The sequence below is a fragment of the Aythya ferina genome (genome assembly GCF_964211825.1).
Source record: "Aythya ferina genome assembly, chromosome: 2".
NCBI classification, from domain to species: domain Eukaryota; kingdom Metazoa; phylum Chordata; class Aves; order Anseriformes; family Anatidae; genus Aythya; species Aythya ferina.
Window position 1 is genome coordinate 22,058,729 of NC_140297.1, and position 15,895 is coordinate 22,074,623.

The 15,895-nt window shown below is 38.7% G+C and overlaps 1 protein-coding gene across 3 annotated transcripts in view; it reads left to right on the forward strand.

The window, feature by feature from the left end:
* RSU1 (Ras suppressor protein 1) overlaps positions 1-15,895 on the forward strand; it is a 98,433-nt gene that overhangs the window by 42,760 nt on the left and 39,778 nt on the right. For all 3 annotated transcript variants that reach the window (XM_084510520.1, XM_084510522.1, XM_084510521.1), the window contains exon 8: positions 187-319. In XM_084510520.1, coding sequence (XP_084366646.1) covers positions 187-319 — 133 coding nt within the window. The remainder of the gene's footprint in view (positions 1-186; positions 320-15,895) is intronic.

Consider the following 15,895-nt stretch of genomic DNA (forward strand, 5'->3'; position numbering starts at 1 on the left):
GCAGCATCCATCATGGTTGGAACTATCATTTCTTCTTTTTCCTCTCTCTTAAACCTGAAATATTTGCTTTGTACTCTATGAAATGAATGAAAGGTGTTTTTTTTTTTATTCACAGCCAGGTATTTCTTTATTTTTTTTTTTTAATTTCATATTTTTTTCATCTGCCATTTTTTAAATCCCTTTCAGGTAATTTGGATTTGACTGGTCAAAAGCAAGTCTTCAAAGCAGAGAACAATCCTTGGGTGACACCAATAGCCGACCAGTTCCAGCTGGGAGTGTCTCATGTGTTTGAATACATTCGTTCAGAAACATACAAATAGTAAGTATTACATGACACAGTTATGTGCTGTAGGTGTGTGTTGCTGTTTGTTTTTTTTTTCCCTGTGGTGTGTTTAGCAAAGTGTTATCACCCTTCTTTCATAATCCATGCACTGTCTTGGGATTCGGGGCAAACAGGAAAACCTGTAAATTTTTATTTAGTAGTTTTACTAACAAGAAGGTAAATTAATGTGGTTCGGGTATGTTAGAAAGGCATAAAGATTGTTCAGTATTGTCCTGCTTTTGTGGTTCATTTCTAAGAGCGACGTAGAAGAGCAAGAATTGAAAGCCTTTGAAAAGTACTAATTTGAAGTATGTGCAGTAAGGTTTTATGCACTGAAGTAAGTATTTGTTGATGGTTTTGACTGTAAGTTTCTTATGTGTTGAAAGAACTGTCTAGAATTCAAACCTGTTTTGGTCTGGGCTGGTTTACGTAAGTCCATAACTCTAGCAATTCAAATAGAGGTACTACTGCTTTCTTCAAGTGCTGGACTTGTTCATTTTAAATCAAAATTCGGAGTACAAATGCTAAGTATTTGTTTGGGAAATAATGTCTTTAATCATTCACTGAATTGAAATATTTCCTCACACTTAAACTATCCATGTTACCAGTCCTAGTAAAACTTCACATGGCAAGTTATTTTTGTGTCTGAAAACTACCTTGATGCTGCCTTCCTGAATCATTAGGTAGTACAACAGATGGTACCCCTAGATCAGAAACTTAGTTTTTGCTTTTCCTCTTTACTTAAATTTATATTTTAGTAATTTAGAAGCATTTCTGACCATTTTTTGTACAATATCTGTCAATTCAAAAGAGAGCATTTGTAGATAAAGGTTTTGGGATTCCAATTAAGTAACTGAGATATGAATTTCTGCGTGAAACTGTTAAATGATCTAGCAGTGACTGTTGTATGCTGTTTTTCATTTACAGAATTCAAGTGAAAAGGGTCATAGATCAGAGTGTGGTAACAAAAACTGTGTGCCTCAGAAGTATCCTGATCTTTGTGCAGTAATACACATTTCTCAAGGTGCATTTATTCAAAGATATAAGTAGGCTGTAATACCTCTCTTCCAGCAGTCTTCTCTTCTGCAGACATGGTGGAGGGAAGCAGCTGTTTCCCTAGACCTGTCTCCACAGTCCACTGTGCAGCTGCATCTAGGTTTCTTGATAACATGTTTTGTAATTTCGTATGGCCAGTTTTATGTTCCTGCTTAAGCAGTGTAGATTAGGGTGCCTCATGCAGGTCTTACACGGACAGCACAGGGATCATGAGGACAGGAAAGTTTAAAGGACTGAAATTTTAAGAATTTGACCCATGCTAAGATTTTCTGGGGGAGCTCTTTCTATCTGTCTATAATAAAAAACAGTAATAAATAATGGTTTTGTAGCAGCGATTAATAAACAGCTCCGTCAACTTTCCTTGTGCACCCAAAATTAAGATAAAAGATTCTGTAATTCATCACTTGCCTCAGCTGTTGCTCTTTGTTTTAAACAAACCACATAATGTTTGCTGCCTTGTTCTTTGCCAAGGTGTAATTGTGTCTTGTTGCCTAATGGGTTGATTTTGATTTTGACCACAGTAAATATTTGAAGCCTTTCTAGTTGACAGTGCAAGCAAACTCAGACTTCAGCCATTAACGGGGAAAATGGAATCAAAAGAGTCATTGCATGGGTCCTTCAGAATTCAGCTTTGATCTTAGCAGCTTATTCAGTTAAAATGTCATATTGTAAAATATCAGTGATGAAAAAAATGTGTGCAGGTGATAGAGAAGATGTTTTATTATCGTTTCCAGCATACATTTAAATCATAAATTAAACATATCAATGTAATTTTGTTAGAAGGCCAGTAGCAACTTGTTTTGGTTCTTCATTGTGCTTGTTTCATGTATTCTGTAAAGAGTTTGTAGATTTTCCAGTGAAAAAGACTCCTTTTTATCTCCAGTTTCCTTTAAATATGCGATCTGAGAATTACTTGCATGCCACCTGCTACAGACATTTTTCAATTTGTGGAAAGCCAATTTTAGAACTTAAAACTTGCAAGGAATGGCATAATCTGGTTAACAGGTCTTGTAGTGTTATTGTGCACAAAGCAAATAAGTTGTGAACATACAAGAAATTAAAACTCTTTTTTGTGCTGAAAATTTGATCTTCTCCCTTTAACAACTATACATATTCAGCTTTATTTTTTCTTCCAGAGATTGTCCAGGTATTGTATCTTCTTTTTTTCTCGTTAAGCCAATCACTAAACTGAAATGTGAATGTAGTAATTTTATCTGTAGATATCTACTTTTATGCACATTTGAACGATTAGATTTCTTTGGATCCTTCAGCTCCCCCCAAAAGAAATTTAACATTAAAATTAACTTATATTTGATAGACGCAGGCAGCTTAACTTTTAATCTGAGACAAAGCAGTGTAGTTAACTGGGTGATTGGATAAACTTCTGAGGTTGGGTAACCTCACTTTTGCAATACTGAGAAAAGAGAACGGTTCATACGTATTAGTAGCTTACAATCAGTATTGTCATCTCAGATCAGGAAGTTTACTTTGAGGTACAGGCAGATGTGGACTTTCATAAACTAGGGACCATGCATCTATATTGTAGATGGATTTTGAGCTCCAGAGATGGTAATTCTCTCCCTATGCCCATTGCTTTTGCTAGCTGATTGGAAATATTGATTTTACTTTGTTTACAAGTATAACATTGTCTATACTGGCTAAGACAGAGAGGGTACGCTCACACAATCGTGAATGCCAAGTTTCAGGGCCTTAGCGAGTTTCATTTCACTAAGTGGGTTATGTTAATATATTTTATTTTGTGTTTTCAATGGCTAGATCATCATATTTACTCAGTTGCTGTTATCTCAGCCAGAAAGTAGTAACTCACCGAGTATTGGCAATTTGCTCGTTTGCAGTCACGTTACTAAACCTTGAGGTTTCTTCTGATAGCTGGCACAAGCCATAACAGTGCTGCAATCACCATCAGAGTTTTCCATTCAGATTCTGAGGCTGCATTTGTGAAGTAGCTATCAAATAGATCAAAACGCTCTTCTTTCTCTGGTGAAATACCCTGGCCATTTCAAGCATGGTCAGTGAAAAATATCACCCCATTTTTAGCCTCATTTTAGGATATTCCTGCCCTAGTGATTAATTGGTAAGTAGAGATGACACCTTCGAGGGATGAGTATGTTTAAAGAAGCTGTCATTGTCTCACTTACCTTTATGTTTTCATACTCCTGTTTTACATGGTAGTTCAGTGCCAAGTACCACATTGGAGTAGTACTTGACTTCAGAAGGGTGTCAGTCAGTAGGCCACTCAGATCAGCTGCTCCTACTTAGTAGGCTCTTTCCTTTCCTTTAATTTCCTTACCTTTCATGAGAAATGATGCCAGGTGATTTTTCAGCCCCCATTTTTCAAGGAAGACTTGTGCTGACAAGAAGCTGGGCCATATATTGTGTCAGAAAATCTGTGTGGCGGGGCTCTTAATTCTCAACAGGGAACTCAGCAGCGTATGGCACTTTGCTGCCTTTTGTTGGCTAGAATACGCCCACTGTACATATCATCCTGTGACAGCATCGTTTGGAAACGGGTCAGTTTGCCAAGAATGTAATGATTCTTACTCTCTGACTGCCACACTGGCTTTTGGAAAGTTCAGGTTGTAAGCTGAATTTTGGCCTTGATTCTCTACATACTCAGGAGGTGCCATTAAACTCCCCATGTGGCATCAGGGTGGGATTGAAAAGCAGCTGAAATACTTATTCAGACAGTAAAGGGTAATGGCAACCTCATCTCCTCAAAGAGCTTAACTAAATGTTTTATTTTTTATTCATGTGTGTGTTCAACTTTCAAAGTGACCTTTTTGTTACAAGCATATTCTCAGAGGATCGTCTCTGTGTAGGGTACCAACAAAGAGATGATGGATTGTATGATTTAGTGGCTATAACGCACTTAGACAAGTGCAGACAGACATAAATGTTCGAAAGAAACCAATGAATTAAACTTCTACGAAGAACTGAAATCCTGTGATGTTCATCAGGATTGGTGTCAGATAATTAGTGATTTGATTAAGGTGAGGTGAAGCTCAGATGTGCAGTTGGTACCTGAGGGTGGGTTTGATTGCTGGTGTTCACAGATTCAGAGTTAATCCAGAAAGCTGCCCTTTGGGTGTGTTTCTGGCATTAATCAGTCGTGTGCTCTTGATCAATCTTCATGTGAAAGTTGCTCTTTGCCTGTTTGTTCTTGTAACAGAAAGGGTACTGATTCTGCTTTTGTCACAGTGCTCCATAGCAGTCATCATCACCCGATGGCATAATCTCAGCTGCAACAAAACAATTTGCTAAATGCTGATTACTTAGAATGACATTCAGACTTACAGCACTTCTAAGCTGCTGTTGAACCTGACACTCACCTTTTAACGCTTTCTTTAATGATTCTCCTTGTTTGACCTCCTTATTTCAGCGAGGCAGAGTTACGATAGGACAGTGACCATTAGTTAAGTTTTTAGAAAGCTGCTTTCCTCAGGAGGCAGTCAGCCTGAAGCCGAGAATCTCAGCAAGATGTTTTGCAAAAGGAAATAGGCTGTGGTTTTCACATTTCCATCGGAAAAGGTGGTAGAAGAGCAAGCCATTTTCAAGACTGACACACTCTTACCAGCGGAAATAGTTTGATGAATGCTATGCCAAGCATGTATCGCTTGGCAACACTGAAGCATAGGTTTTCCTGTGCTAAGCATTGCAAGTGAAAACCTCGTTTTATTGTCAGTGACAGTCTGGGAGAATCCACCCTTGATTCAGTCCTGTCCCTAGAGACAATCTCCTCTCCATCTTCATTCTTTAGAATGAACTATCCTGCTGGAAACCCACCGCTCTGCGGCAAATCCCCACTGCTTCCAAGGCAGCAGGCACAGGTCAGGAAAAAAGGGATTCTTTTTCTGGGTTATAGTAATGAGGAGTATTTTTGCATTTATTTTTAACAACTAGAGGAGACTGGGTAAGATACTGAAAGGAATTCAGTAGAATACAAATAGTATTCAGAAATAACTCTTGTACTCTTTGGTAGTTTGTGGAATAGAAATTTTCTTCTAGTACTTCGCATTGTCATTGTTCCTACAGAGATGACTCTTGTGCGTGCTCCTAACATGAACCTTTAGTAAGTACTTCTTCTTTCCCCTTCTCGCTTTTACATTGTCATTATCCTGTGCCCTGTGCAAAAATTAAGACGGTTTCATATATCTAGTAGTCCACTGCTGGAGCTCATTTCATATTTCAGTGGCTTTTTAGCCTGGCATCTTTATCATTTGGTCACTGCCATGGATGTACCGTCTGTGCCAGTGGTGGCTGTGATCTCCTGTGCTTTAGGGTTATTTCAATGACTAGGTAATGATGGCGGTAACAAGATGACCTCGGCGATTTACCAGAGGTGCAATTCTCTGAGATGCCCCATCTCCTGCACAGATGAGGTCGTGGAACGTGAAACTTCATTCCAAGGAAGGCAAGAAGCAAGATTTGGTACAGCTAAGAAGTAAACAAGAGTTTATAATCCTAGTTTAGGCATTTCAGTCACGTATCAGTAAAAATTTGCAATTAACCAGGAAAAATCTTTTATCAGCTTGATGTGGAGAAGTATAAAAATGTAATTTACATTTGGTTTTGTTTTATCTAAGGCATGGTACTGTATATTTTATATGAAAATACTGATTTGTATTCCACCAAATGTTGTATTTATTGGCTGTATTTTAAAAATTGATAAATATATTAGTACATTATTTCCAACAGAGACAGTAGATGACTCAGAGTCCTGACATCTTTGGACAACATTTACATGCAAATCTGTAACTCTTCCCCAACGCAGACTGGAACCCATGTTGAAAGATAAACAAGAGGAACGGTATCCATATATGTTTGTGTTTATATATTGCTAAGATGGATATGTAATAAAAATGAAGCTATCGCTGATGTATCTGACAGATACGGATACTACACATATAAATACTGGCCTAACTACTGATATTACCATTCCCTTAGATGTGAACTTTCATATAAAGCTTAGAATATTATGCAGGAATCCATTTACCATGTCAGCGATGATAACCCAGGGCTTAAGTCACTGGTGCTGGGTTAGAAGCAGAATTGGAATGAAGAACTGAGGAAAGCACAAAAGCTGAGGATTTGATGAAGCCAAAGGTGGGGAAAGAATCACAGTAGGATACAGGGCTCGAGTAGGGAAACAAGACAAAGTTGTGTATAATCATGCAGCAAGGCAAGATCAGTCGCTGAGTTACACATCTCTGGTAATTACAGTAAAATCCAAACCGAGGAATACCTAGGGATGTCTCAAAGAAAGTGGTAAGAAACAGAATTAAGGGCCTAGCCTAGAGGACAGAATGCAGTTTAAGCAAACAAGCAAAGATTAAGATGTGCTACTACAGGCAAATGGCATTCTGAGCAGGAAAAAAGCACAGGTGGGACTGAAAGAAATATGTGTGGTGAGAAAAAGAGCTGACCCAGACTGGGATCTACCTCATTAGGCTCTTAGTTGTGGGAGAGACTGGTTATGGCTCTCTGAAATGAAAGGTGTCCTTTTCTGAACTATGATATTCAAATTATTAATAATAGTGAAGGAAAGAGTCACGTTCTGTTATGTTTCTGTGTTCAGTACAAACAGGATGGTGTTTGTGTGTCTTTTAGGAAATATTTTTCAGTCCATTAGGTAGAAGCCTGACCAGTGTTTTGTTGAGAAACGGTTTTGAACCTCCAGGGCTGGGGACGTACACTCAAGAGGTTAAGGAGAGTTGCCTGGAAGAGCCTGGACTCACCGAAGTTCATTTTTAATTAAATTGTGATGTCAGGAAAATGCCAAAAAGCGGCAGCAGTGCTAGCATCATTCCAACAACAAGGAAGGCAAATAAACCGAATGCACTTGCTATGAACTAGTTTCGTCTGACTTCAGGTCTGCGTTAGTGAAGAGAAGACATGCGATTCCAAGATGTAAAAGGATATGACTGTAATATGAGTGTAATTAATACAACTAAGGCATTAATGTGATTTTAAAAACTGTCCTAAAGAGAGATTGTAAATTTGGTTAGCTGAGGCAAATCTTTAACTGCAGGAGAGTTTTGTGGAGGATTGAGCTTGTAAGGCTTGAATGTTATCATTAGAAAATTAGCACTGTATAATTTCAATAAAGCAAACACTAAAAAGAATTAACAACCGTCTGGTAGGTCTTGGGAGGTAGTTATTAACAAGGGCGCTGCTGGTGAGCTCCACAGAGATCTGACCTGAAACCCTTTGATGTTTTCCTCAGTTATTTAGAAGCAAATACACAGCCATTACTGACTGAAATTGTGGACGCCCCAGAAGCTGGTGTGAAGGCAGTGAAAATACGGCTGGCCTGGATTGCTTAATAAACCATGCCCGTGCGCAGCATGTTTTAAAGCAGCTCAGAGCAGGGCTGCACACCCGCCAGCAAGGCGTGCGGGATGTACCTCGCTTTGTGGTTATGGTTATGGGAGGAGATAAAAAGGAGCGAATGCTGCTTTCCAGAAAGCAAGTGGCTCTGAAAAATGCCTGAGACATAATATAACTGAAGTGCGCTGTCAGCTTCAATGCCACATCCAAAAGGCCTAGGAGAAGCCTTGGTGGAATTAATACAGGAATGGGAACTCGCTTCTTTACGCTTCGACTGAGATCAGGTCTGGTGTCAGTAGTTTTAAAGGGGTGTTAAAATGAGGTGCAGACACACCTCAAGTGGTTTGAGAGCAGAAGTCAGAATGAGAAGGGAAAGCCAGGTGCAGCATCGTGAAAAGGTGCTAATAAGCACTTAATAAGGGCAAACTGCCACAGAAAGTAGCGGGTTTATTTTTCTCTCATTGTCCTCCGATTGTGGCAGGATGCCTTTTGAGATACACCTTTTGTGTTTTGAATCAGCGTGTTGGTGCGTGTTACTGCGTGAACCACCATGGCTTTTGAGATGTTTTGCCTAGTACATAGAGATGCCAATCAATTGCCCGATTTTAGACTTTACCATAATTTTAAGGCTTCATATCCAGCGTCAAATGTGCTCTGTAGTAGCTGATGTGTGTGTGGGGAGTCCAGCTCCTCATCCCCAGGGGCTGCCAGGGCTTTTCTCAACCTGCCCTGTGGCCTGGCTGGGTGGTCTTGTTGCCAAGCCAAGGCAGCACGTCCAAAATGCATGCAGTTAAGAAACTGGACCGATGTTTTCTGAAGGTGCCTTACCTGATCTTTTCTGCAAGGATGTTGGCGAGAACACAATTTGGCCTTTAAGGTAGGTAATGAAAAGGATGTAAGGTTTTAAAGAAAATCCTCAAGACCTCAGCAGGGAGAAGAACAAATAGGAAGTAGCAGAAAACACGATGCTAATTGAGAACTAACGTGGAAAACACGTTGGTGGCATAAAGGATTTCTGGTAACCTGGAGCTAACAGTAAGTGGCAGTAAGCTGCTTAACCCTTTGCAATCTTCACAGCTCAGTTGACTCGCTTTCTTGTTTTCTTCTTCAGTTTGGTTCTTTACAACCAAACAAGAAGAGTTACTGCACACAGTTGCTGGTTTTATTTGAAAGATAAATTTAAAAGTGGCGCTTTTATAATCAAGCAGAACTGTCTGCAATTTCTATTCTCTATGCAGTCATATCTGGTTTATTGCATGCTGGCTTTTATTGAGCTCCAGTTTCTTATTTCAACCTCACATTATTTGATTTTTTTGTGTGATCTTTAGCAATTTTTTTTTTTACTCGTCTGTTGAAGGCTATTGGTTAGATAGAAAAGTGTCCCTAGTTTTATGATTGCCTTTATCAACTGTTTATCCAACAGAAGGCTTAAGTGAAAATGATTTTGACTTAACTTAGTGGTGCTCCTCTGATAAAACTTCCTAAAAGCCGTGTTTTTATTTTAGCAGGTATTACTGCCATCCAGTTTATGTGCGCTTCTGCAGCCCTTTATACCTGAGGCACAGGTTTGAAAGCGGCTATGATGAGATTTAACTTGAAATTCTTGTTATTAAAATGAACAGTTTCTTGAAAAGTGTAGCCTGAAAATTGGACGATTCTACCATATATGACACAGGATTTCTCAGTCCAACTCAGTATTATGCTTGGTTGGGGAATTTGGCAAAAAAAAATTGTTGTGTGAAGTATGCAGGAGCGTAAACAGTAAATAGAATTGCTTAAGATACTGACCATTCCAATTGCTCCAGATTGATCAAAGCAGTAATAATAAATGCAAGAATATTAGCCTTCACGGTTTTGCCAGATGTTTTACGAAGCTGATTCCAACGCTCAGTGTAAAGTTTACACTGAATGAGGAATGGAGATTCCCTGAATCCTCTTTATCATCCACATAGTTCACTTACAAATTTATAATCTGATTGGTTTTTCAATCCTACTGTCATATATCTTGTAACAAACAACTACATTAAACGTGTGCTTGGGAGTTTTTCAGGGAAGGCAAGTGGGGCCAGCAGAGCCCAGAACTCTTCGAGGACATCAGGTGCATTGCGAGAACCTGCTATGTGCAGGGGCTTCAAGAAGTACTGCAGGGAGCTACTGCAGGTTTGGAAGAATGTGATTTATGCATGGCTGTGTACGCCAGCTTTGGGTCCCAAAATACAAATGAATTTTAATTACTGAAGCTGAAATTGATTATAGACAGTTTCTGGTCATCTTTCAACTGGTTATAATTTCCAAGTTAAGTTCTGAATGTTGATTATTGCACTTGATATTCTGTCTGCTGTTCATTTCCTGGCTGTCCCAACATGAGATTTACTCCAATGTTGACTTTAAAAAAAGGCAAGGCATGCAAGGATTGACAGGGATGATCCTGAATGTAAATTATATCAAGCAAATTGATGCAAGATAAAATTACCAAATCAACCTTTTTTATTCTATATTTTATGGAATACCTAATGTATGTTTGGCAGTAACTTACTCTTGCACATGAATTTCTGACAGTTTTGATTCTTTTGGCTTATTAATCAATGGAGTCAGCACCAGAGCAATTTTTATGAGACTCACTAGTCATCAAAAATTTATGACCAGATAAATCAAAGAAACAACTAGCATCTTAATAGGGTGAACAAAGTGCTATGTAAAAGATCATTCAAGACTGCATGTTTTTGACATTTGTGTATTGCATTTACTGTTCAGGTCAAAGGGATTATTTATACTTTCATTAAAATAATCATCACAGTGACAAAATTGCTTCCCTTTGTACTAGACCTTTCTTCCTTTAAATTTTTATGTCTAGATATGTATATTTCATGTTTGCTCCATTCTGATGAAGTATGAGACTTTGTCATAAACTAATATAGAACTGTAATTAAAATCTAAAGCTTCTAGAGGTAGTTGCAATTGATAGTCTGCTTGTCAGCAGTAAGATGGGATGGAAGATGGTTCAGAGCAGTATCGGCTTGTCCTGCATATGTTTTGCTCTCGGATCCAGTCGTATAGGGAGTTAGATTTGTTGGACTGCTGGACAGTGAGGGGTCTGAGCCACCAGGATGTGGTGGAACCAGCTGGTGACACCACAGGGTGTAGGTGGCTGCTCTCCCCTTCCCCGTGTCACCTCTGTGGCTCCCTGGTGTGAACGTGTTGGTGGAAAAATCTGCCTGTAAGCTGGTGGTCTGGCTTTCAGAGGAGGACAAATATTCTGGAGAATGGTGAAAACAGAAAATGGAACTGTTCAATGGGGGCCTGACTTTATCTCAGAAGGACTCAGTGGTCACAAGAGGTTGTCCCTATAGTCAAGGGAGCACCTTGGTGGTCAAAACAGTTCATCAAATGACTGATTCATGGTCTGGAGGCCCAGAGAAGACCCTTGGCCACCACTCCACAGAGAACAGGCTGCTGAAGTAGAGGAGTGATGCCAGCCTGGAGTATGCATCCCTATCTGTGAGCTCCCACCGATGTGCTCAGGCCAGCTCTGGTCCTCGTGTAACCATCTAGCGAGGGGCTTTGGGGAGCCAAAATGGCTGGAAACTAATCACTTTTTTTTTGGCAAGAATAGTTTTAGTCTGAATCACCTCCTAAGAACTTAGAAGTACAAGCTCACCACTGTTTGGCAAACTAATGGGAAGTCTGGGCTTGTCTATTTGTGTTGGGCTACTGAGCAATTCAGAACTATGAGTAATGCACAAAAGAAATCTCATTGTTCCCTCTTCCACCCAATGTGTGCTTTTACAGAAGATTTAACTTCAGATTTGTCTTTTTCTGTGTTTGTAGTCCAAAGTATGACTAAAGATAGGGCTGCCTATGGAATGAATGGCTTGCAGAGACACTTTTGTCTTGTAACTCTTAAAGTTTATCTCACATCCTGATTCCAATTCAAGTGACTTATGGCTGGAAAGGATTGCTGTGGGTTGCTTGCTTCGCAGTTTATGTAAATAGTAAGAGAGTATTGTCTACAAATTTCTCCACCAAACGATTTTGGATTTTATTTTATTAGCAATATAGACATCTTTATTTGTCGTGAGGCTTAAATTATTTTGTTTCAGTTCCCAAAGTAAAAGTACAAATTGATTTCTCAAGTCAGGTGAAATTCTTAGAAATTCAGTCTGGCATTTCTGCCACATCACAGTTCAGATTTTGATTAATTTGTTTATTCTTTGATTCTGTTTTGAGACCATTCTGTAGACACATGCCAAAGTTAGATTTTGATTTCTTCTGGGAAAGTTGGCTCATCCTGCTTTCCTCTTAAATACAGTCCTGTTCATATGATGACATACTCCAGCCTAGGTTGTTCTAGAGATTCAGCAGTACCTATGACCAAAACCTGGCTGATAAGTGTCTCGGTTCCAAGTGATTCTTATCTTAGGAGGTGGCAAACAAGTGCCTTGCAGTAATCTGCGCATTGCATTTTGTTTACAGAGGAGAGTTTGCAGGTAAAGGGTTCTTATGGACCAAGCTGAAACCCACAGTTGCATTTTATTAGACTGGTTGAATAATAACCTGAGCACTCAAAAATATCTGACATTTGAGTTTTCAAAGATAAACATCTTCCTTTCACATGCCAGTGTATGGGCTCTCGTTGGATTATGGCAGTACTGATTCTTGCTCCTTACTCTGGCAATGTCAGTTTGTAAGTATGGCAATATAAGATTATTACTTTTTTACTTATGGACAAATAAATGCCTTGTATTGTGTGGTATCATGAATGATAATTAAAGCTTAATATTTCCTCTTCTTGGCAACTCTTGTATCCACTAATCTAGATAATTATTCATAAAGTTTGTTTCATTGTTTAATTATGTTTAATGTTTAGTTTTAATCCTCTGAAACTGTTTACTAGAGCCAGGTTTATCTATATTCACAAAGTAAGTAGTGTGAGTTGCTTTCATTATTTCTTCACTGAAAACATTCCCAGATTGATATGCAAGAAAATGAGACCTTCGTAACAACAGTGGAGGTTAGTCATTTCTCGTTCCCTGTAAAGGATTAATTGGGGATACTAGATAATACTAGGACATATTTCACAAGAAATCTTCCGTTCTACAAACACATTTCACAGACTGTGGAGTTTGGAATCAGAAAGGCCACTTTCACTCAAGTGTCAGTGCATTGGAGGTGTGTTTGGATGGGGTGAACACTGGTGCCTATACATATCAGAGAGGTAAGGAGTCTTGAGTCAGATAAGCCATAACACCCCCTATGATTCTTTTAGAAAGAGAATTGGACTTCTAACAACTTGTGGGTTTATATATTGGTGTTGAATGTGTCTGTGCACGCATAACTATTCATAAATATTCTCCCACATTCCTGTATATATTTAGTTTAGTGAGGAAATAATATATGTATTGTTCAGTAGATGCATCCATTAGCTCAGTTCCATTTTAGCCTCTTCTAGGAAGAAAGATGTAGAAAACAACAGGCATTGCATTGTAGGCATGTAGAATGCTGTTGGTATGGAAAAAAAAAAGGTGTTAAATCTGTAAAAAAAATAATATCCATAGTTAAAATAGTGAGATGATCAGAATGAATCATGGAAAGAACTGATGAAAAATGCAGATATTGCAGAATCCAAATGATTATATTCATGGGGATCATAATTAATTATTTAATTCTAGATATACACATTATAGCCTAAAAATGTATTGCAGGTTTACAACTGACTAGCTATTTTATGTGGCAGAATGTAGTCTTTGCATATTTATTAAAATTATTCATAACTGGTTCCTGCCTAGATGAACTGCTCCATTCTTATGTCCTGCTTCGATACATTATCCTAACCATTTTATCATGGCATTGTAATGGAAATTTGTCTAAATTTTAGAATGATCCATGGGGAGTTTTCCAAAACCCCTATCAGCATCTCTTAAAAACATGTATTTATGGTTTCCATTTAAGCATACGTTCAAAGGGTTTAGTAGCAATGCGTATTTTCTACGTGTAATTGTTCCATTTAAAAAGAAAAAAAAATAAAGAGTTTAGAGGAAAAAGACATATACTTCTTAAAAAAGAATATGCATTTAATTAAAGTTTTTGTGGTTATCATTTTTACAACTTACAACTATAAATTGCTTCTTTTAAAGATCTCATAGGATGGCAAAACATATTATTTCTGCAATTCCATAAGCGTGCACATAAATATCCTAGCAAAGTTATAAAATCAATGATTTAAATAGTGGGGGTGTGGCACCTCACAGCTGTTTCTCCTGGATTTTTCAGGGTAACAAGACGTCTACTGAAAAAAAGTTGCAGAAGGGGAAGGCTTTCCATCAGCACGATGTGTGGTCATTGTAATTATAAGATAGTCGGTTATCTGATGGCTATTCTGTAAATCTCCTGGCTAGTTTGTGTACGTAGGTAATGCATCTTTATTTACAGTAGAATTCAAAAAAAAAAAGTCTGCCTGTACCAATATCCAGGAGAAAAAACAAACAAACAAGAAAAACAAATACCACACAATACGTCTTGAATATCTTTTTTTTACTATACATACAATTTTTTTAAAGTAATTTGGAGGTGCAGCAGAAGAAAAAGATTTGTTTTCTGAAGGAAAAACTTAACTTTGGACATTTCCACGTTAGGAAAGAACAGTTACATGTTGGTTGGGGCTCATGTAAAATCGAAGGAGCCCAATACTGGAGCAGGAATGTTTTGCTTTATGGTGAATATCATTGAAATGGGCAGTGATGCCGTTTGCATGGCAATGCAGCATTATGTCCAGAAGTTGTCAAAAGCTATTAGAGGCTAATGAAATTCTGTGCAAACCGTTGGATGGACACTTTCCACTTGATTAAATACATCTTGGTGGGGAATAAAAGAACAATCCCTTTTTATACATCGTTATTTCATATCTTACTGGAGTACATGCAGATTCCCATTTATAACGGAACAAAAAAATAGTTTAAGAGAAAAACACATGCTAGTTACAAAACTAACCCTGACAAATCTGTAGAAATGCTCCTTGTGACTGCTGCTCCGTGGTCACGATTTGCCCATAAAATCCTCGGATGCAGCGAGTGCTGTGCACAAGGCAGTGCTAGCTGTGCATATCCTGCTCCCAAAGATGTGCAGTATCTGTTTTGTGGAGGATTTTGCAAAGAATAAAAACTGTTTGGACTCCAAGTGGTGCAGGAAATCCTATTGCAAGATTAAGACCTTCTACGTAGGCCTAATGCTGCAAATAAAACGGTAAAAACAAGAGACGAGAAAAGGTAGAAGTAAGGATGTGCAACTGTACGAGTTTTGCCTTAACTGTCTGGGGAGGTTTCTAGCTGGATCTGCTGGCCAAGTGTAAGTATCCCTAAGGAGAAAACTAAGGAATTATTTTTAGTCAGCCTGTCTATCTTCCGTCTCTCTGAGCTTTACCCTTCCATAAACTGAGTAAAATATCTTACCATAGCGGTATTTGTCCATTTAATTCCTCCACTTAAATGTTCGGAGCCATTGTGCCAGCTCTTGGGAAACGTCTTCCTTGGATTTTCAACATAAAGGGAGTGTTAAAAAGTATTTATTTTTCTGCAGAAAGTGTGATACTGTGGTTCAGGACAGTAGGAGAGTGGTGAAAGCATGTGCTGCTGAACTTCATGTTATCTAGGGAAAAAAAAAAAAAAAACTCTCACAAATCACCCATGTGCTTCTTGCCAGCCTAGGAGTACTGTATTGTAATGGTCTGTAGGTCCATGTGTATTCTCCGAAATGGTGTGTGATAGTAGAAATAAATTCACCAATGGTGTTTGTTAGAAGTTATGCAAGAGCAAATGGACTGGAGAATTACCTGAAGTCACTGGATTGCAAAACCTTAGAGCCCGGTAACAGCTGATGTCAAACTGCGTGCTGATTTGGGAGTGGATCATCCAGCAAGGTAACTGAGCAGGACGCAGAGCAGTGCCTCAAACCCTGTGTCAAATCGAATTTGCACTACAAATAGCAAAGTGGTTTTCTCTTCGTGCAGTCCAGCGACCCTCACTCATCTGTGCAAGATAAAAGATGCTCTATGGACTTTCCGGGAGTTCTGCAATAGGAAGGAGGTTTTCTTTGGGAATCCAGCACAAGGAGAGGTAGGTTGGTGGGAGCTACTGAGAAGCTAATATGGGTTTGGCTGGGAGCGAGCCCAGCCCG